At 56.1% G+C, this 22336-nt stretch overlaps 3 protein-coding genes across 6 annotated transcripts in view; 1 reads left to right on the forward strand and 2 right to left on the reverse strand.

The window, feature by feature from the left end:
* TMEM104 (transmembrane protein 104) overlaps nucleotides 1-17161 on the forward strand; it is a 46199-nt gene extending 29038 nt beyond the window's left edge. The window contains exons 8-9 of the mRNA XM_049769588.1: nucleotides 7169-7262; nucleotides 14836-17161. Coding sequence (XP_049625545.1) covers nucleotides 7169-7262; nucleotides 14836-15596 — 855 coding nt within the window. The 3' untranslated portion in view covers nucleotides 15597-17161. The remainder of the gene's footprint in view (nucleotides 1-7168; nucleotides 7263-14835) is intronic.
* Nucleotides 1-22336, reverse strand: part of FADS6 (fatty acid desaturase 6) — a 1183177-nt gene that overhangs the window by 1108685 nt on the left and 52156 nt on the right. The gene's annotated exons all lie outside the window — the stretch shown is intronic.
* Nucleotides 1-22336, reverse strand: part of HID1 (HID1 domain containing) — a 994098-nt gene that overhangs the window by 856875 nt on the left and 114887 nt on the right. The gene's annotated exons all lie outside the window — the stretch shown is intronic.

The raw sequence follows: 22336 nt of genomic DNA on the forward strand, positions 1-22336 counted from the left end.
CTGCTTCCTACTCTCCAGGAGTCAAACCGGAGAGATTGAACAGGGGTTACAAGGTACTTGCCATGGGCCAGAGAGATAGCACAGCAATAGGGCATTTGTTTTGTAACCAGTTGATCCAGGATGGACGGTGGTTCAAATCCCAGCATCCCATATGGTCCCCTGAGCCTACCAGGAGCAATTTCTGAGTGCAGAGTCAGGAGTAACCCCTGAGCACTTCCAAGTGTGACCCCCCACAAAAAATGGGGGAATGGCTCCTGAGCCCTGCTGGGTGTAGAACCCAAGAAACTCCCTCCAAAAAAAATTGAAGTAATAACCCTTAAGGGCCAGAGATGTGATAGAGAGGAGAAGGCACAATCTCCATCACCCCATAGGGTTCCTCCAAACCCCACTAGGAATGATCCCTGAGCGTGGAGCCAGGAGTCAACCCTGAGCACAGCCAAGTATAGCCCAGAAGTCACCCTCCCCCCCAAAATAAAAGTACTTTCTTGAAGTTCTTTATCCAGTGATATCAAACTCCATTATGGGGGGGGGGGGTATGGTTCATGGTTTCTCGAAACTTCTGTCTTGCCCCTATCTATGGACATCGAGCATGCCATGACTGTGCCCTGTCCTCTGACCACCATGCTTCACCCAGAAACCCCCAGTCCACTATCCTCTTTCTGGGGATCTTGGGGGTTTCATCCTCTGCTCCCCACAGCCAAGAAGCCCCTTCAGCACATGTTTGGGGTCCCACTGTGGGAGGACCAGAGGCAGGGAGTTCTGAGAAGCTGCTCTCACAGGTCAGACATCAAGGGCTCCCACCCCGTCCCCGTCCCCGAGACAAGTGTTAATGGGTGTCTTCCTGCATCTCCACTGAGTTTCTCCCCTCCCAGAGCACCAGGGTGGTGGCTCTGTCATCATATCCATGGGTCTCTGGGGACCCTTTAGCCTAGAGGCCGCCTGAGCTGTGCAGACGGAACCCCAATTCTGTCCAGGTGGCAAAGACAGATGGTCTGGCCCTAAAGTGGAAACATGTCCACAGGGACAGGACCAGAGGTGACACAGGTGTTGGTGTGCTGAAAGGTTCCTGAGTTCCTCGGCTTCTGCAGTAGGGTCCACCCGGAGGGGTGTGGGTTATGGAGTCTGGGTACAGGGGTGTGGAGTGCAGAGTTTGCATACAGGGATGTGGATGCAGTGTGAAGTCTGGGAAGCTTCTGACAAAAGCCACCACAGAACCCCCCCCCTCAGTACTTAGCCCCCAAAAGTAGCCCAGCTAGGAGGCCTGGCCATCACAGGGACCAGTGCAGACATTTGTCCTGGTTCCAGAGCTGAACCCCAGGACACAGCAGCTCAGACAGCATCTCTCTCCTTGTTTCTGTCTCCTCCCCCACAAAGAAGAAGGGGCTCCCAAAGTCTGATCCTGTTGTCTTGTCCGAAGGGATCCCTGGGGCCCTGTCAGCCTTCAGCAGCCTGAAGCAGCCTGATTTCCAGGCCATGCGCTGGGGGAGTCACTGCTGGTCTCCGGACCAGTGACTGAGAAAGGAATCACCCCCCATGACCCCGAGTGCTCAGGCCTGAGACAGTGGGGAGGGGTGCGGGCTGTGGGGCCTTCTAGAAACTCAGGAGCTCGTGAGCAGGTCCTTCCTCAGCTCCTCTCCACTCTGACTGCACCTGTGGACCCACCTGCCTGGGCCTTCCTGTTCTCGCACCCCATCTTCCCACCCACCACGCAGCACCCCATCTTAGCCTCAGTTTCTGCCAGGGCTCAACCACCACTGACAAGCCTGCCTGTGCCTTTGGCAGGAGTTTCAAGTGTCCCCGTCTTACAGAACTCCATCTCAGTGGCATGAGACGTGAGATGGGGGGACTCGATCCCCAAACGGCTTGATTTTTCTCAGCGTTGCTTCTCCCCTGCTCTCGGGGCCCCACTTCAGGTTCTTAACTTTAGACTCTTTCAGAACCCACCTTCAAGGGGTTCGGGAAGTCTTAGATAATGGGGCCAAAGTGACAGCACAGCAGGGAGAGTGTTTGCTTTGCATGAGACCAACCTGGGTTCGAACCCTGGCATCCCATAGGTCCCCTCCAAGCACCTCCAGAAGTGATTCCTGAGTGCAGAACCAGAAATAAGCCCTGAGTACTCCCTGGTGTGACCCTGGAGCTATAGCACAGTGGTACGGTGTTTGCCTTGCACGCAGCTGACCCAGGTCGGACCTGGGTTTGATCCCTGGCAATCCCATATGGTCCTCGAGCCAGGAGCAATTTCTGAGCACTTAGCCAAGAGTAACCCCTGAGCATCATAGGGTGTGGCCCAAAAAAACGAAAAAAAAAGGGGGGGCCAGAGAGATAGCATGAAGGTAAGGTGTTTGCCTTGCAATCAGAAGGACGGTGGTTCGAATTTCGGCATTCCATATGGTCCCCTGAGCCTGCCAGGAGCGATTTCTGAGCGTAGAAACAGGAGGAACCCCTGAGTGCTGCCGGGTGTGACCCAAAAACAAAACAAAAATTTTTTTTGAATTATCAGACTGACCCCAGCCCACTGGGATCCGGGTAGAGGTGGCTGGCGAAAGCCATGCTTGGCTGCTCCCCGTTATTTTATTCCCCACTCCCCACCCAGCGCATGCGCCCGAGGAGGGACATTTTATTAAAGCAAGAGTTCAAAGGAAACCAGAGCGTTTTCCCTTTGGAACACGGAGTCATTCCCTAAGTGCTGAACAAGAAAAGAGCCTTTTCACAGCCGAGATCCTTACCTGAGGCAGGCGCCAGGGCAGGCGCCTGGAGTGCAAATGCAGTCTGTTGGTTTTTCTTTGTGCTCTGCCTGAGGCTGATGCTGAAGGGAAGGGGAGAGCCAGCTCCTGCCCTCTGCTTTCATGCATATGAACCCCTGGGTACCCAGGTCAAACAGCCCCGGTTTGCCCTCTGTGACTCGGTGCCACCTGCACCGCTGTTCTTGTTGTTGTTTTAGTTTGGGGGCCACATCCAGCAGTGTTCAGGGGTTACTCTTGGCTCTGAGCTCAGGAATCACTCTTGGCAGGCTGAGGGGACCCTATGGGATGCCCAGGATTGAACCCGGTGGGCCACATACAAGGCAAACGCCCTTCCTGCTGTGCTGTCACTCTAACCCCAATGCACCACTGTTTTGTTTTTTATTTTGGGGGGTCTTCTCTCTCTGCTGCACAGCCTGAGCCAGTGAATAGCAAGAGTGGGGGTGTTGGGTGGATGCTTGGGGTGCGTCACCCAGGCCACGGCAATGGCCCGTGCTGTCGAAGTCACAGAGCAGCCAAGACACAGAGACAGCCTAGGACCCACCAGAACCTGCCATCTGCTGTTTGGAAATGGGGGAGTGGGGTGCAGGGCAGAGCCTTTGAGGAAGGGGACCCAGATCAGGGCTGCTGCCAAACCACAAGAGCCAGTTTGGAGCCCCCCAAGACACGCTGTCAGGTGTGCCCTGTGTGACCAGGCCAGCAGCACCCCAGAGACAGGAATGGCCTCCTCAGCCCCCCAGGCTAGCAAGGTTGGGTGATAGGGACCTTGGGCTCACAGCTCAGCCCTGCACCCCAGGGGGAGATTCCAAGCTCCCTGGACTTTCGGAGATGAATTCCGAGATTTCCCCAGAGCCCAAGAATTACCGTTTCTTCCTGGCTCTGGTTATTGGTTTGCAGGGGGTAGGGGGGCCAAACCCAGCAATGTTCAGGAGTTCCTTTTGGCTCTGCACTGGGAATTGCTTGCTCCTGGTAGTTTTCGGGGAACCCTGTGGGGTACTGGGGATGGAATCCAGGTTAGCAGTGTGCAAGGCAAGCTCCCTTCCTGCTGTGCTCATGTTCTGGTTTATGTGCTTTTGGGGGGGGGGGGCCTGAGAAATTGAAGCTCCCCCCTCCCAACTCTGTCTTATTTGGGGGGGGGTTGGTTTTGGGGCCATACCCGGTGGCACTCGGGTTCCTCCTGGCTCTGCACTCAGAAATCGCTCCTGGTAGGCTCGAGGGACCATATAGGATGGATGCTGGGGTTTGAACCTGGGTCTGTCCTGCGTCGGCCAAGTTCAAGGCAAATGCCCTACTGCTGTGCTATCACTCCGCCTCCCCCCCAAACTCTGTCTTTAACGCCACGCTCAGGAGAGTCCTTGAGCTGAGACGGATTCGGAACCCCTCAATGGCATTTGGGGGCTGGGAAGTGGCTCTGGATTCAGCTCATTTATAACGTCATCTGGGCCAGACTCGAGGGCCCAGAGGACAGCCAGGCTCCTGGCTGGCTCCTGGTTCTCAGAAAGGGGCAGAGAGCACCCAGCAGGCTCCACTTGCCAGCTGGCCAGGGAGAAAGGGAGCTCGGTGGCACACCCGGCCACCTTTCTACCCCCACCATTCCCGTAACCTCCCCACGACCACAGACACACTCACACACGAGCGCACACACACACACACACACACACACAAGCCACCTGTGTCCCCGTCGTGCCTGGCTCTGATTCATTTGCCCCGACACCTGTTCCTAATCAGCCCAACATGTGTGTGCCCCATGCCAGCCCCACCTCTGCTGGAGGTGGGCTCTAGAAGGTACAGACTGTGCAGAGGGTGGGCCCAAAGCCCCATTGGGGGCTAGAGAGAGGGCTAGGTATTGGGAGGGAGACCCTGGGTGTTCCAGCAATGGCCTTCTCTTCCAAGAGCACCTTTGCCTTAACCCCCCTTTCTGTCAGAGTCATTTTTTCCCTCCATGTGCTACATCCCTAAATAGAGGGGCATGTTCAGCAGGCTGGACCCCCAAAACCTCAGAAAGCCTCTGCCAAAAGGTCAAAGTCTCAGGTGGGGGCCCGGAGAGATAGCACAGCAGCAGCATTTGCCTTGCAAGCAGCCGATCCAGGACCTAAGGTGGTTGGTTCGAATCCCGGTGTCCCATATGGTCCCCCGTGCCTGCCAGGAGTGATTTCTGAGCAGACGGCCAGGAGTAACCTCTGAGCAACGCCGGGTGTGGCCCAAAAACCAAAAAAAAAAAAAAAAAAAAAAAGTCTCAGATGGGCTAGGCCCTGAGAAAGCAGAGCAGGTCCCTGGGGGCCAAGTTCTCCATTGCAACCCTCCCCCCCCATTGCACCCCATTTTTTTTATTTTGGTCACACCCAGGGGGACTTCGGGTTGCTCCTGACAGGCTCAGAGCATCCTGCAGGATACCAGGGATCTAACCTGGGTTGGCTACATGCAAAACAAATACCCTCCATTGCACTATTGCTCCAACCTCTGCTCTCCCTTCTAAATACAGTCTCAAGGCCCAGGGAAGGGGCCGGAGTGATAGCACAGTGGTAGGGCATTTGCCTTACATGCAACCAAACCAGGACAGACCCGGGTTCAATCCTGGGCATGCCATATGGTTCCCTGAGCCTGCCAGGAGTGATTTCTGAATGCAGAGTGTGGCCCCCCTCCAAAAAAAATAAGGCCCGGGGAAGATAGTACAGCATGGGGGAGGGCCCTTGACCACCAGGAGCAATTCCTGAGCACAAGACTCAGGAGTCAACCCTAAGTACTGTCGAATGTGGTCCGAAAACCAAAAAAAAAAAAAAATCAATAAATGCAGTTTCCAGGTTCCCAATGAGTGTGCTGACCACCCACCCCTCTCCTGTGCCCTCTATGAGGCACAAGTGTAGGGGACCCCTCTACAGGGTCAGAGGTGAGCCACCCCAGAGCCATCCAGAGGCCAGCTCCCCCCAGGCCCCACGTGGCCGGTGGCTGTGTCACTGCACATGTGACATGGCCCTCGCCCCTCCTTCAGAAGAGAAATTCGTCAGTGGAAAGTTTTTTTTCCCCTGAAGTGGTAATTTTCCTAAATCACTCGCCTGCCTGCAGACAACTAGTGGGGGGAAATAAATCCCTGTCCCAGACCCCTGTCTCTCTGGCCCTCGGAGAGGGGTCCCCGACCTGGGCCATGGGGCTCTATAGGATCGCTCCTGCGCCTCCAGAACCAGAACTGGAGCTGCTCTGAGGCCCCAGCAGTGAAGCTCCATCCAGAAGCTTCCCATGCCAGTGCCAGCCGGTGGTGCCTGATGGATCCACCCGACTAATTAGAGCCTTTTCGGAAAGCGACTTCACTGGCCTGTCATTCATTCTCGATGATAATGGACTGGATAAGAGGTCACAGCTTCTCCACATCCTGCCTGTCCTTGCTATGGGGCTCCCGCCTGCCCAAAAGGGGGGGACGGGGTGGTGAGGGGACGGGCCCAGCAGCTGCTGTGATCCATTCAGGGCTCCCAGGACTAGGCTGCCCCCCACTCCCTGCAGTCGAACCCCCCCTGTGCCTCTGTGCAAAGACATTAGCATTAACGTGATAAAACGGCTCAGCGTAAATGTTAATAAGTCGCTCCTCTGCGCTGGCTGCTCGCTTCGAGTGGCAGAGTGGCAGATTGGAAACGGTGCCACCCGCCCTTTCACCCAGCCGTGCTCGTCTAGCCAGCTCCCTCCTAATCTTCCTGCACCCCATCCACCCCCATCTGCTTTGGGCAAAGAGCATTCACTTCCCCACCAACCCAGCGATTTGAATTGAAAAGGAAAAGAAAGAAAATGTTCAGCTGCCGTGTTTTCCAAAGAGGAAACGTCCCAGGACCCATGGCCAGCAGACACCCCTCCTCTGACCCGGCCCCCCACTGTACCCCAATATCTCCGTGCCCTATGGTCTGGATGTACTCCCTTCTGCTACCACTGATTCTCCTTCAAAGTTCCTCTTTGCTTTAAGTTAGCGATGCTGCTGCCTCTCCCCAGTTCCAGGGCTCACCCCTGCACTCACTTGCCCCCCCATGTTCTCTCCCCATTTGACCACCAGAGTGCAGGAGGGGTTTTTTTTTTTTTTTTGGGGGGGGGTGACCACACTCAGCAGTGCTCAGGAGTTACTCCTGGCTCCGCACTCAGGAATCACTCCTGGCAGGCTCAGGGGACCATATGGGATGCCAGGGATCGAACTTGAGACAGCTGCATTGCAAGGCAAAAACCCTACCTGCTGTGCTATCACCATGGTCTCAGCAGCAGCACAAGGGTTTTTGGAGTATTTCGGAATCCTCACGTTCTTGCTATCTCTGGGTCCCCAAACTGTGTTTGCACAAGGACTGAGAGGTAGTGACAGGTAGGACTGGTAGTATGACCTGGAGAAGCCTCTAGGAAGCAGCCTCAGGGCAGCAGTGGGGGGCACTTCTCCCCAACATTCATTTTCTCCCCCACAGGCTATCTTCACCCTCGTGCTGGGACCCTTCACCTTCTTTGACGTCCAGAAGACCAAGTATCTACAGATCCTGACCTCTCTGATGCGATGGGTTGGTGAGTTCTCACTAGCTCTTCTTGGTCCTTCCAGAACTTTCCCTGTGCTGCCCCGCCCGCCATGGTGGCCACCTGGGTGTCTCCAGGGCTCCAAGGCAGGGGCTCCTGGGCCCAGGCTTGGTGGTGTGAATGTAGCTGGTATAGAAATAGCCAGGTCAGGGCCCAGAGAGATAGTACAGCAGCGTTTGCCTTGCAAGCAGCCGATCCAGGACCTAAGGTGGTTGGTTCAAATCCCGGTGTCCCATATGGTCCCCCGTGCCTGCCAGGAGCGATATCTGAGCAGACAGCCAGGAGTAACCCCTGAGCACCGCCGGGTGAGGCCCAAAAACCAAAAAAAAAAAAAAAAAAAAAATAGCCAGGTCAGCAACCCCAACATCATCTTCATGGCCCAGCTGGGGGGATCCACAGCCCGACCCCCAAACACCTGCAAAGCCACAGCACCCTAAGTTCCTTCTGCCCCAGGACACCCGAGAGCACATTTGCTATGGTCCCCTGAGTGTCTGGGGTCGGCTGCTCCTTGAGCCTCATGGGCTGTATCCGTGCCCTACCGCCCCCAACTCTGGGGTGAGATCCGTGAATGCTCAGCTGTCAAGGTTGAGAAACTCCCATAGCCCCCAGGGTGCTCTTGGGGGGCTTGGCTTGCATCCCCTTGCACAGAGCAGCAGAGCAGAGATTGATGTACTTCCTGCCCCGCTTCCTCACCCAGACCCTCCAGCACTGCACTGGGGTGTCCGCCAGCACCCCTGTAGGACAGTCTGATGCAACACCACTTGGGCAGGCCCTGGGTTTGGGGGTTATGGGGGGACCTGGAAATCTCCCCTTTCTAAGCTTGTCGCCTCTCTCCTCCTCGCAAAGTGCTGAGAATAGGACTGGGTCAGGCGAGGGATGAGCTTTGGGCCTCTGAACTGTCCTTGCCCATCCAGCCAAGAGGAATTAGGAGGCCTGTCCTGGATGGCAGTGCTGGGCTCTCTGTCTACTTCTGGTCGCTGAGATCCTTCTTGCCCGGTACCAGATTGGGCTGGCAGGGACCGTGCACAGTGGTAGGGCTAAGGGGAAACAGTGTTTAGAGGAAAAGGTTTTTTCTTCCTGCATCCAGGCCCAAGGAGCCTGCTTATTCTTGATCCCCGCATTAGCAGTGGGGTGTGGGCCCCCCACATTACAGACCCTCTGCCATCCTTCCAGGGTCCAGCTGCCCAGAGAACGACAGTTCATGGCTTCCTATACAGGATTAGTGCCACTTCCTCCGGGCAATTGGTGCCCAGCACAAGCGTTAAAAGGAGAAGATGCGTGCAGGAGGCACAGGTTTTAATTCCCAAGGTCCCCAGAGCACTGCCAGGGGTGGCCCCCAATATAACAACAGGAAGAAAAGGGTTGCAGAGAGAGTGTAAAGGAGGCACCCACCTGGCTGCCCTGGTTCTATCCACAGCACTGCTTGGCTCCCCCAAACACCACCAGGGTGGGTGGTCGCTTCTGAGAACAGCAAGAAAGAGTTACTGGGGGCAGGAGTGATAGCACAGTGGTAAGGCATTTGTATTGCATGTAGCCTACCCGAGTTTGATCCCCAACATCCCATAGGGTCCCCCAAGCCCTGCCAGGAGTTATTCACAAATGCAGAGCCAGGAGTAACCCCTGAGCACCACTGGATGTGGTCCAATACCAAAAAAAAAAGAGCTACTAGCACCACCAGAGGGTGTGTGTGGAAAAAGAAAAAGAAATTCTGAGGGAAAAGTGTCTTTTCCCATGGTAAGACAGATTCCTTCAGCCCCTCTGGACTCTTTTCCTGAGGCCCGAGCCCCAAGGACCACCCCTCATTCACAATGGCCCCGGTCGACAGGCTGTTCCCATCTCTCAGACAGGGACACTGAAGTCTCCATGTTATGGCCTCTGCCCGTCCCCTGCCTCTCCCTTCCTTGGGACACATTTGCGGTGGAGTGTGTGAGTGAGCTGCGTTCTAGAAAGGTCTGCTAGAAGGCTGGAGCAATAGCACAGCAGAAAGGGTGCTTGCTTTGCATGTGATTGATCTGGGTTCAATCTCCAGCAGTGGAAGGAAGGAAGGAAGGAAGGAAGGAAGGAAGGAAGGAAGGAAGGAAGGAAGGAAGGAAGGAAGGAAGGAAGGAAGGAAGGAAGGAAGGAAGGGAGGGAGGGAGGGAGGGAGGGAGGGAGGGAGGGAGGGAGGAAGGAAGAAGGGAGGAAGGGAGGGAGGGAGGGAGGGAGGGAAGGGAGGGAGGGAAGGGAGGGTGGATGGAAGGAAGGGAGGGAGGGGAGGGAGAGAGGGAGGGAAGAGAGGGAAGGAGGAAGGAAGAAAGGAAGAGAGGGAAGGAGGAAGGAAGAAAGGAAGAGAGGAAGGAAGGAAGGAAGGAAGGAAGGAAGGAAGGAAGGAAGGAAGGAAGGAAGGAAGGAAGGAAGGAAGGAAGGAAGGAAGGAAGGAAGGAAGGAGAAAAGAAGAAGGGAGGAAAGGAAGGAAGAAAGGGGGGAAGAAAGGAAGAAGTAAGGGGAGAGGAAAGGGAAGAAGGAAAGCAGGAACAGAGGTTTGTTCTTAGAAGCCTCTATTGCCATTTGCCCAGCTAGGGGACCCACAGAACTGACAGAGCTCCCTGTCCCCTGATTGTGCATTCAAAGCACACCCCACACTCCCTGCCTGTCTCCCGCACTTCTCGCAAAGTGGGTCAGCTGGCGGGCGCTATAGATGGACCGTAGCTGCTCCCCAGCACCCCCATTCCCAGACTGGCACCCTAGGTTTTTCTCTCCCAGGTCTGCTCTCAGGAATGAGGGGCCTGAGGGGCAACCAGTCCTCACGGGTTGATTCCCCCTAGGATCTCTGGCCATGCCTGGCACCAGAAGTTTCTGGGGCTACAGGCTGCCCCCTCCCCCCAACTCTGTTCTTTGTGAACCTTCTTCCAGGACCAGGACAGATTTAACCTGAGCCCTCTGCTCCCCCAGATGTCTGTTCCCCCTTTTCAGAGGCTCAGCAGCTGGCCAGGTGCCTGCCCCCTTTCTAGCGACTTCCCTCCATTCACTCACTGCACTAGAGCCTGGGGGGCTAGGGTCAGGAAGGACCCCTCTCTCTCATACAATGATAAAATGATACTCCCAGCTTCAGCACACAGCAACCTTGATCCTGAGCCCAGGCCATTTCCCTAGTGACACTAGCAGTGGGGACACGCAGGGGGACCCCAGTACCAACCCCAGCATGCTCAGAAGTGCTTAGGGGCTCCTTCCTCCTGTCTCTATGCTCAAGAGACCCCATGTGGGGTCACAGATTCTAACCATGGTCAGCCATGTGCAAGGGCAGTACCTTCCCCACTGGCTTATCTCTCTGGCCCCTGGGGTCACTCATACTTGCTCAGCACAGCCTACTATTTCCCAGTGTGGGGGTCCCTGAGTGTGGGATATGCATTTCCTCGCACCGGCCCACTTAGCCTCCTGGACTCTTTCTCCTCGCAATTCTTTCACTCCCGAGCCTGAGCCATCACAGGTAACACAGAAGCCCCCTGGATGCTGAATGAGCCTCTGTTCTGGCCTGTGAAACTGGGATCATCTAAGCTGAGTCTGCCCGCTTTCGGTGGCAGGGATGTAGGTGTGAGTGCAGCAGGCTTTAGGGTTTTAGGGCTGTGTTCTAGGTGTGTGTGTGTGTGTGTGTGTGTGTGTGTGTGTGTGTGTGTGTGTGTGTGTGTGTGTGTGTGTGTGTGAGCATTGGTGCAGTGGTGCATTGGCTGGGCTGCAGGGGTGACTACATATGTGCAGGGGTGTGTAGGCTGGATTGTAGGGCAAGTGTATATGAGCTGGGTATATAGGTTGGGCTGCAGGGGTAAGTGTGAACACTGGTGCAGGGGTCATTGGCTGGGGTGCAGGGGTCATTGGTTGGGCTGCAGGGGTGAGTACGTGTGAGTAGGGTACAGGGGTACCATAGACTGGGCTATCAGAGTTAGTGCACCTGAGCAGAGGTGTGTAGGCCAGAATGCAGGGTGAGTGCATGTAAGCAGAGGTGCAAGAATGCAGAGGCTGGGCTGCAGGGGTGAGGACATGTAAGCATGAGTATAGGGTTGTATAGGCTCATCCTGGGTCCCAGGGGTGTGAACTGGGCTGCAGGGGTGCTCATGCCATGCTGCACTTGGTGCAAAAGAACACACACCCCTCCCCCCCGCCCACTCCTCAGCATCTGCCATGGGAATTCCACAGCCCCTGATCTCCTGAATAGCATGTTCTAGAAAGGACTTTCTTCCCTCATTCATTGCCTTTGAAGGGAGAGCTCTGACAGACAAACAGCCAAGGGGCTCGATGGCTCTAGCTATCAAGGGAGCAGGAAGTAGGGGCCATGCAGCCGGCTTGGCAAAGGCCATTCCTTGCCCTCGCTCCATGGGGCACCAGGCTGTGCAGCCGCATCTCCATCACCAATGTTCGCCCCGAGATGAGGAGTGGAGACAGAGCACAAATCCCCTGCCCCTTCCCAGAGCCCTCCTGACCCTGTGCTCTGGACGTGCCTCGGGCAGAGTCTGTGAGCCCCAGAGGGTCAGGGGACCCCAGGGTCATGGCACCTTTGCCCTGCTCTTCTCGCCAGGGGAAAGGCTGGTCTGGGAGCATCTTGGAGTCTTGGAGAAGCAGGTTCACGCTGTCAGACAAACGTGTGAAAATAGCACAGCACTCGGCCAGTCACGGGGTGCCAGCTGGGAGCCCCATGATGCCGCCTGCCTGTTCCCCCAGGGCCCCGGCTCTCAGGCTGCCTTCCTCAAGCTTCTCTCCTGCCCTGGGCAGGTGGGGGAGCTGGCAGCTGTCTCCACAGCTAAGATCACCTCATGGCACTTCCGCTCTGGTGGTTTTATTTTTTGAGGTGCTGGGGCTGAGACTTGGGGGCACCTACGCTTGAGACCATGGCTTGGGGGCCTTCTTTTCATGATATTCTGTCTCCCTCCACAGTGGTCCCCCAGACTGTCTGCCTCAGCCTATATTCTCCATTCTGGTCCCCAATGCCAGCACAGTGTAGGCACTGCTATGAGGACCGAGTGAATGAGTGAGTGACTGACAGTGAGTGAATGAATGATTTAATGCATGACTGAGTGACAGAGTGAGTGCATGAATAAGTGAATGAGTGAGTGAATGAATGAGCTAAAGAGCAGGCAAGTTCCCCAACTTCCACAAAACAGGCATCACTTTTTTCACACGTAGTTATTTTGGACCTAACCTTGTCCCCCCCTGCTACCTCCTAGGGCTGCTGGGGCCCGGCAGCATCCTGCACTGTGAGGGGGTGTGGGTGCGCCCCGCATGTTCAGCCATATGTGTTCCCAGGGGTCCAGCCGCCTCGCGTCATCTTGATTTATTACCCGGCCTAATGGGTTTGAGGAGTGCTGCTCTCCTGGGGATGGGGGGAAATCTATCTGGTAGATGGCATTGAACGAACATTGGTTCCTACAGCCATCAGGGAGGGGCCGGGGCCCAGTTTAGGGGTCCCGGGCCCCCTCAAGCCGTGAGCTGCCCTGGCCCTCTCTGATCTGATATGTCAGCCCCCTTGAGGAAGACATTGGAGCTGGCTGGGAGCTAGGTTTCTCTTCCATAGGGCCTGTGGTGGCAGACTAGGGGTGTCACCGGCACTCTGCTGCTTCTCCAGGCTCACTGGTCCATGCTCATCGGCCAGACCCCCTCACCCACATTTTGAGCCCAGACAGATGATCTTGTAGGTGGGGTCCCTGCCAGAGACCTCAGCCACTGTGCACTCTGCCCCACTTGCTTAGTGCAGCTTACAGGACGGCCTCCAGAAGGAGGTGGCAAGCCCACCAAGGGACTTGGGGTGTAGGGTCCGCTCCAGTGATGCTTCAGCCTCCAGCTGCACTCCATGATGCCGTTGGGCGAAGGGGTCACTTTTCCATAGACACCCCCCCTCCCAACGCCACCTCTGGCATCAGTCCTTGGACATTGGCCAACCCCAGTCCTGGGGACAGATGTGGGGGGGACTTGGCTGGTTCATTCAGGACAAGGAAGAGCAAGGAGGGGACAGCTGAGGTCAAACTCATTATCACTCACCACACAGATAAGTCCTGTCCCGTGACCAGGGAAGCAGGTGCCGCGTCCTCACGGACAGATGCCCACGGTGACTGAGGGTGCTCTTGGGGCTGGGGTGCAGGTTATGTAAGAAGCCAGTCCCGCTTCTGCCTGCCTGTTTCTTCCTGATCGGTTTCGTGACTGTGGGGACTGACTCCAGACAGACAGCTCTGGAGAAGAGACCAGGGAGGAGGGGGAGGAAGGGGAAGAAGGAGGAGGGGCAGGGAAAGAAGGGAGGGGCAGGGGATGGGTGAAAAGGGAATGAAGGAGGAGGGGCAGCAGGGGAAGAGGGGGATCAGGTTAGGAAGGGAAGAGGGAAGAAGGGGTAAGGGGAGCAGAGAAGAACTGCCCCAGCTCTGCTCTTGCCCCTTCCCTGGGCCAGTGAGTTCAGGCAATCCCCCACCCCTCCTCAGATCAGGAAGATGGTGCCTCGGGCTCTGGGTCTGGGTCCCCAAACAAGATCCCTTTTCTGCCAGACTCAATGGGATGTTGTTTTTTTTGTTGTTTTGTTTTGTTTTGGGGGGGGCACACCTGGCGGTGCTCAGGGGTTACTCCTGGCTGTCTGCTCAGAAATAGCTCCTGGCAGGCACGGGGGACCATATGGGACACCGGGATTCGAACCAACCACCTTTGGTCCTGGATCGGCTGCTTGCAAGGCAAACGCCGCTGTGCTATCTCTCCGGGCCCTCAGTGGGATGTTTTAATGCTGCTTGGTCACTCCCTGGCTGGTTCCCAGAACCCTTGCTTGCTGCCCCAGAGTGGCTGACCACTGACCCCACCCCTGTGGTTGGCCCCTCCCTCATGACTCACCCCACTTCCAGGACGAACCCCTCCCTCTTACCAGGATTGATGCCGCCACCAGGGCAGATCCCTAACTGGCAGGCCCCAGGCCCCAATACCTTCTTCTTGGCTGGCCTGTTCCCAGAGCTGATCTTGCCCCCCCCCCAAGTGACTGGCTCAGCCCCCCAGGGCTTACTTCAATGACTGACCCCCTCCCTAGCCCCATGCTGACCCCTCCCCCAGGCCTGACCCCACTCCTCAAGACTGACTTTCCCTGTGGCTGACCTCCCACTCCAGGACTGACCTCCTTCATGGCTGTGGCACCATCCCCAGAGCTGATCCCAATGCCCTAGTGACTAGCTTAGTCCCCCAGGGTTGACCCTCCCTGTGGCTGACCCTGTCCCCAGGCCTGACCCCGCCCCCAGGCATGAACCCTCTCCAATGCTAACCCTCCCTAGCCCCATGCTAACCCATGACTCCACCCCCAGGCAGGACGCCCCCTCCAGAGCTGACCCCTCCCTAATCCCATGCTGACCCCTGACCCTAACCCCAAGTCTGACCCCCAATCCAGAGCTGACCTCTCCCTAGCCCCATGCTGACCCCTGACCCCATCCCCAGGCCTTACCCCTTTCCAGGCCTGACCCCTCTCTAGCCCCATGGCTCACCCCACACCAGCCCTGACCCCATCCCTCAAAGCTGACCCTCCCCACGGCTGATCCACCCCTCACTCCAGTCTGACCTCTATGCTCTCTCCCCGCAGCCTTCACCATCATGATCGTGCTGGCCCTGGTGCGCATCGGGCAGGGACGCGGCGAGGGGCACCCCCCGCTGGCGGCACTGGCGGGCGCCAAGAACGTGCTGGGCGTATGCGTGTACTCCTTTATGTGCCAGCACTCGCTGCCCTCGCTGCTCACGCCCGTGTCCCGCAAGCGCCACCTCACACGGCTGCTGGGCCTGGACTACGCGCTGGTGCTGGCCTTCTACGTGCTGCTGGCCTTCACGGCCATCTACTGCTTCCGCGGCGACCGCCTGCTGGACATGTACACGCTCAACTTCGCGCGCAGGGACGTGGTGGGCGCTGCCGTGCTGCGCCTCTTCCTCGGTCTCTTCCCCGTCTTCACTATCAGCACCAACTTCCCCATCATCGCCGTCACGCTGCGCAACAACTGGAAGACGCTCTTCCACCGCGAGGGCGGCACCTACCCCTGGGTGGTGGACCGCGTGGTGTTCCCCATCATCACGCTGCTGCCCCCCGTGCTCGTGGCCTTCTACACCCATGACATGGAGCTGCTGGTGGGAAACACGGGCGCCTACGCGGGCACGGGCATCCAGTTCGTGGTCCCCGCCTTCCTGGTGCTCCTGAGCCGCCAGGACACTGAGCGGACCTTCGGGGAGGGCACCCAGAACCCCTACCGCTCCCCGTTCCGCCATATCAGCTGGGTAGGCTTTGTGCTGCTCTGGGCTCTCTCCTGCTTCATTTTCACCACGGCCACCATCATCCTCAAGGAGACCGAAGGCTGATGTATGGATGGCGGAGGCTGACTGATGGCGGAGGCTGAAGGGTGGCAGATAGGCCTTCAGATCCAGGATCTGGAGTCCACCCTGATCGCCCAAAGTCTCTGTGTCCAGAGAACACAGTGGGCGCCTCTGTTTCTTCTGTCCTCCAGCACCAAGAAGCCCACTTCTTCCAGGCAGTCCTGCATGCCAGCTGCTGCCCCTGCCAGAATCCAGGGCACCAACTGAAACCTCCGTTGTCCCTTCTGCTCCCCAGACCCTCTGCCCAGAGGAGGGGGTCCTCCTCTGACGTGAGGACAGCGCCATTGAGGCACTGCCACTGTATATTTGGGACGTGTGACTGCTCTCTCCTGGGGTCCCTGTCTAGCCCAGCCAGGAATCCCCAGAAGAGGGGATGTCTATGGCTGCCGTAGCCCTCTCAGGAGCAGGCCTTCTAGGGAGGCACAGGGCACTGTGCTGCATTTGAGACCCAGAAAGAGTGTCTCCTGGCCCCGTCCCTACAGGCCAGCAATGTAGAAAAGGGCATTGTTCTGGACACCCAGGCAAGGGTGCCTGTGGTTCTGCTCCATGCCTGTGTCTGTGTTCTTGAATATGCTGGGGTGAAGTGGACACTGGTCATGGTGCCCATGGGAAGGGGCCAAGGGGCTCCCCATCCCGTCCCAGGTATTCACGACCCGGATTCAGGTGGATGTGCTGTCCAAGAGCTTTCCACAGGACCTGGGGTCCCTCCTCGCCCCTCCTGCCAACCCTGAGCTTGGGGCCACCTATCCAGGGTGCCCCCCTCCCCCGGCAGCTTGGCCAGGAGCTGCCTCTGGTGCGGGGTGTCAGGCCCCTGCCCTCCCCTCATTTCAGTGCCTTGCTCAACCCCTTGCCTCTGCCTGTATCTCTCCAGTCTCCAACCCTGGATGGAGGGGTCCCGGGGAGGAAATCAATGGAATTCTCTCTGCACCGGCCTGGGGCACCCCGTACCCCTCATTTTCTCCCTGGCCGTGTGTATCTTGGGTTCCCATCGCTTGTCTCCGTGGGTCACTACTCCACGCCAGGAGAGTTAGACTCCCTGACCTGAGCACAGCCCGGAGTGCTCTGGGGGTGTGCAGAGCCACGAAGATCCCTCCATCTCTGGCTAGGAGAAGGGAGCCCCACGCTGGGGCCTCCCCAGAGTTCCTGGGCCAGGCGGTTTGCTGCAAACTCAATTAAAACAGCTCCGACTTCCCCTTTCTCCCAATACCTTCCCTCTTGCTTAAGGACAAAGCAAATTAAGTTCGCCTGCGCCACCCCAGGCTCCAAACCAAATTTGGGGAGTGAATTTATTAGCATCATAAAAACCCCAGTTGATTTATGTGACAATCTGGAGCTGCCGAGACAGTTCCTCCTACTACCTCCCGCGGGGGGCAGCCCCGGCCTGGATCGAAGAAGCAACACTGCTCTGTCCTCCTCACCAGCAGGACAGGCGCGTCACCGCCCGCCCAAGTCTGTCTGTCGCCCAAGTCTGTCTCTCAGGGCAGTTTTGCTCTCAGAGGTCACCTGGGGCCATGGTCTGGGGACCCTTCCCAGAAACTCGATACCTGCCACCAAGGAAGACACACTTCGGCTGTGCCTGCCAGGGAAATGATTCAAGGAATTCTCTCCTTTCAGGAGGCTGAGATCCTGGCGTGGGTCACTGAATAAGGGGACTAATGGAGGACCCACCTCTCTGACCGGGGGTGGCAGCATGACCACCCAGTCACAAGTAGTTGTGTATGCTCAAGCAATTCTTTATTTATGATTTTACAAAATTATTAACCGCCCTCAAACCAAGCTTTGCTGTCAACCTAAGTGCAGTCATATTAGGAGTTAATATTTCAGGTTCAGCTCAGAGAGTGTTCTGTGCCTTTAAACTGACTGCTTCCTCAGATGAAAGGAATCCGGATAGGAACACCCCCCGGTAACTTGCAAATTTTTTAATTTACATGGGTATGGACACCCAGGGTCTGGCCTAGGAGTATAAACTTTGCGATGTTAAAATTTGCCCTTTTTGATCCCAAGGAAGCCTGGGCTCAAACAGAGACTCCTCTGTGTCCTCTTTAATTGGAGGTTATCTTTTGGAAGGCTTGCAACCCACAATAAAGGCCTGTGAATTGTTTGTTGTGATGAAATGTATAGATCAAACAGTATGTACTGATAAGCTTTTGCTACCAAGAAAGTACCATCTTTTAACCTTGCAGGAAAACATGTAAGCTGTCACACACCGCCAAAATCATGTTTAAATATTCCCACTATAGTGGCCGAGCCATAGCACAGTGGTAGGGTGTTTGCCTTGCACACTACCAACCCAGGACAGACCGGGGTTCCATCCCCGGCATCCCATACGGTCCCCGAGGTTACCGGGAGTGATTTCTGAGCACAGAGTGCCACCAGGTGTGGTCCAAAAACCATAAATAAATAAATAAATATCCCACTGTAGCATTCAATAAACTGATTCAGATTCATCCCCACTTATGAGTGTGGCCTGTTTCTTATCACCAATTCCTGTGCATCCGCCTTCCTCAAGGACCCTGAGAATTTCCTTAATGTCCGGACCAAGCAGAATGAGGATAGATACCCAACAAAGTAAGCGTAGTTTGCCTTCTACATCAGTGCTGGGAGGGGGCATAGGCTGGGGACTTGGGGGGCTCCACATCCTTTCATTCCCCTGTAGCCTGGGTCAAGGTGGGAACCGCACTCACCGCCAAGCCCCCTCCTGAGCCCCGAGCCTCAGCGCCAGAGTTCCCAGCAGCTCTTCTCAGCTGAGACATAAGAATGGGGCAGATGGCAGGTGCCAGGTGGGTGTGGGCCAGGCCAGGGATACCTGGCTAGATCCTTGGTTACACAGCTGCTGTCACCACATGGGGTCCAGGCTGCCACGGCATCAACAGGCAAACACTGGAATGGAGGGAAAGGGAAAGGACAGGGAGCTGCCCCCAGCCTCCAGAGGGGCACCCCCAAGAAAGTGGGGCCAGCCCAGGCCCTGGTGAACACTCTTTAAGGGGCCAGAGTGAGAGCACAGGGAGAGGGCATGTGCTTGCACACAGCCTACCTGGGTTTAATCCTTAGCATCTCATAGGGTCCCCTGAGCTTTAATTTCTGAGTGTAGGAGGCTGAAGAGATAGCACAGCGGTAGGGCGTTTGCCTTGCATGGAGCCAACCCAGGACGGATGGTGGTTCGAATCCCAACATTCCATATGGTCCCCTGTGCCTGCCAGGAGCGATTTCTGAGCATAGAGGCCAAAATAACCTCTGAGCACCACTGGGTGTGACCCAAAAACAAACATTCTGAGTGTAGGACCCGTGTGACCCCTGAGCGAGTGTGGCCCTCCAAAAATTATGTCTTTTCTTCCAGATACATTTTCAGGCTGCTGAGACCTCCTTGGGAGACCCCTAGGGTTTTTGATATCCCTTACAAGAAGAAACAATGTCTGCTGAGTATGGGGGTGCTTGGCACAGGGCAGGGTGGCCTCAAGGCTATCCCGTCTAGTCTGGCCTCTGCTGCCATCACTGACAGAGTTGGCAGTTTGACCAAGCTCTGGTATCATATAAGGGCTCCCAAACACGGTGCTGTCCTGCACTGGGGTTTCTGCACCCCGCCATCACATGTGGGGCACACCCCTGCCAGGGGCATCCCCAGCCACCCTCTTGTTTCCTCCATCTCTGATGAGGTCTCATCTCAGGGGACCAGAATGCTCCAGGGCTGAGAGGCTTGGGGGGACCTGAGCTCTGGAGCCCCAACTCTGGGAAATATAAGGACCCCTTTCAGAGCAAGAGCAAGAAAGAGAGGCTCTGGGCTTGTGGAGCCCTCAGCTCATCACCCCTCTCAACACTCATTCCCAAGAAAAGGAAGTGAAGGGACCGAAGCTAAGCATTCTGACGCCCCCAAGTGCCTCTCAGTGAGTTTCCCACTGAGATAATCATCTCTGCAGGGAACCACATCTGAGGGGTTCACATGGTCCCCGCCAAGGGCACTCACTGTCCCAGGCGGTGTCTCATCCCTTCTCAGTTCAGCAACATCCCCCAAGGAGGGTGGGGGCAGGCTAGGCCAGGCACCTGTCCCCCCTCTTCCCACTGACTCGCTTCTCTCTAGAACATGTTTCAGAGACCAGCGAACCAGCCGGCCCTTCCTCGGAGTCTGAGCAGCCGGCTCAGTCATCTCTTGGCTTTTAATTACCTTTCCAGTGCTCGATTATTAATGACACTGGGCAGAGCGGCCTGGCCTGGCTTCTCAGCTGCACCTGCTACAGTCTCCTGTGGGTCTGTGTATCGGGAATGCATTCGTGCACCCGGATACTGAGTCCTCTGGCCTGGCACCTGGCCCTGCCCCTGCAACCTTCGGCCCAGACCCATGGCCAGCTCAGCCTTCAGGGTCAGCAGCCATATTCGGTCCTCTCATCCTGTGACCACTGGCCCCTGGTGCACCCCTAGACTCACACTCTCCTCCATGGCCCCATCCTGGCCCTGAGTGTGAGTTTTAAAAACAGTATAGAGAAGTGGAATGAATAATAGGACCACTTGTCCTGGGGGACCCCAACTCTCCTGCAAAAGATGGATGGATGTCTGCCCCATGGGGCTGGAGGGATAGCACAGTGGGAGGGCATTTGCCTTTGCATGTAGCCAACCCTGATTCAATGGTGGGGGGGGGGATCCCACAGGGTTCCCTGAACCTGCCAGGAGTGATTCTTGAGTGAGGAGCCAGGAATTACCCAAGTATTGTCAGGTGTGACACAATATCCAGGGGGAAAAGGTGAGTCCCCCCACCTACCTCTCTCGAGCAAACACAGGTATGCCTGGTGTGTAGTTGAAAAAAGGGCCCTCGCTTCTGGGGGGTGACAGGGTGACATGGGAGGGTAGCCCATTTCTAGGTTCCTCGTGTCTGAGAGCACTGATCCTGATCCCATGTTGGTTGGGAGGTGAAAGATGTGCATTCCACATACCACGTGTGTAGTCCAGTACAGCTGGTGTGAAAACACAAGGATCCTAAGTACAAACTCAAAAGGCTAGCACAGGCTTTGCATGTGGAAGGCTCAAGTTCAATCTCAGCACTGTTATATATATGAAAGCATTTCCATAGGATTATTATCTCTGCCTGTTGTCCCACCTTCTACCTTCCAGGTGGGGGCGCTGTTGAGAGCCTAATAAATAGTCTGGGAGAGAGGTGCTCAGGGTCTTTTGGTAGAGTTTACTAGCTGGCTCCAGGTGTTTTTTGGAGCTGATAGTAGGCTGACAAAGGACTCTGCATTCAACCTCTTTCAGCCATTTCTCCTGCTGTTTCTTCTCCCATCTCCTGCTGATTCTCTCCTCTTCAATCCCCTTTCTGCTCCTCAGGCAAACCTTTTCTTACCTTCCAAAGACCCCTCCCAGAAATGGGCAGGTCTTACCATCAGGTAAGGTAATGCAGAAGATGGGGCTGGAGTGACACAGCACCACAACATTCTGAGGTCCTCCGGGGTGGGCAGAAACTCCTGAGTCTGCCCGTGATCAGCAGTGGGAGTTGGGGGTTTGGGCCATACCCAGTACCCAGCGACGCTCAGGGGTTACCCATAGTTCTGCACTCAGAAATTGCTCCTAGCAGGCTCAGGGGACCATATGGGATGCTGGGTATCGAACTTGGGTCTATCCTGAATCAGCAGCATGCAAAACAAATGCCTATCGCCCCAGTATGAGGTTGTGTGTGTGTATGTGTGTGTGTGTGTGTGTGTGTGTGTGTGTGTGTGTGTGTTATTGTCTTGGTGGGTTTTTGTTGGTTTGGATTAGGGGTTTTGTGTATGTTTTCTGGGGGAGGGTTAGTTTGTTTGTTGGCTTTTGGTTTTTCGGGCCACACCCATTTGATGCTCTGGGGTTACTCCTGGCTAAACGCTCAGAAATGCCCCTGGCTTGGGGGGACCATATGAGACGCCAGGGTATCGAACCGTCCTTCCTTGGCTAGCACTTGCAAGGCAAACACCTTACCTCTAGCGCCACCTCGCCGGCCCCGGGAAGGGGGGGGGTTGTTTTGTTTTGTTTTTACCTTTTAGGTCATACCCAGGGATGCTCAGGGCTTACTCCTGGCTTTGTACTATGGAATCACCCCTGGGGGGCGCTCAGGGGATCATATGGGATACTGAGGATTGAGTCTACATAGTCCGTGTGCAAAGCAAGTGCTCTCTCTCCACTAGACTAACACTCAGAGGCATTTTGGTTTCATTTTGGATTTTTTTGGGGCCACATCTGGCGGTGCTCTGGTACTACTTCCAGCTCTGCACTCAGGAACCACTCCTGGCATTGCTCAGGGGATCCTATGGGATGCCAAGGATTGAACTTAGGTCGGGGCTTCATGCAAGGCAAACGCACTAACCTCAGTGCTATCACTCCAGCACCCAGGAGGCATTTTTGAAGATAGTCTTGGGCTGTGGCCTAGAACATAGGGCAAAAGGAGGGGGGCAGCCGGGAACCCCTAAAGAAAACAGGGAACTCCAGCAATAAAACCTCTGACCTCCCAGCCCTGGCTTCAGCTAGGTCAAGGATCCTCGTGACCCCTAGAAGTTTCTGTATCCAGCACTAGCTTGAGAATGTAGCTGCCCCCCAAAAAGCCCCCCTCTTCCACTCTTTACCACAACCAGGCTCTCCTATGAACCCCTGGCAGCAGGACTAGGACCCCAACCCAAGCCTGGCTCTTGCAGAAGAGTGCAGGACGCTGGCATCCATCACTGCGCGTGTCTGAGCCATTTGTCACGCTGCCGGGCCCCAGCAGGCAGGAG

Source organism: Suncus etruscus, chromosome 1, assembly GCF_024139225.1.
Source record: "Suncus etruscus isolate mSunEtr1 chromosome 1, mSunEtr1.pri.cur, whole genome shotgun sequence".
In the NCBI taxonomy this organism is placed as follows: Eukaryota; Metazoa; Chordata; class Mammalia; order Eulipotyphla; family Soricidae; genus Suncus; species Suncus etruscus.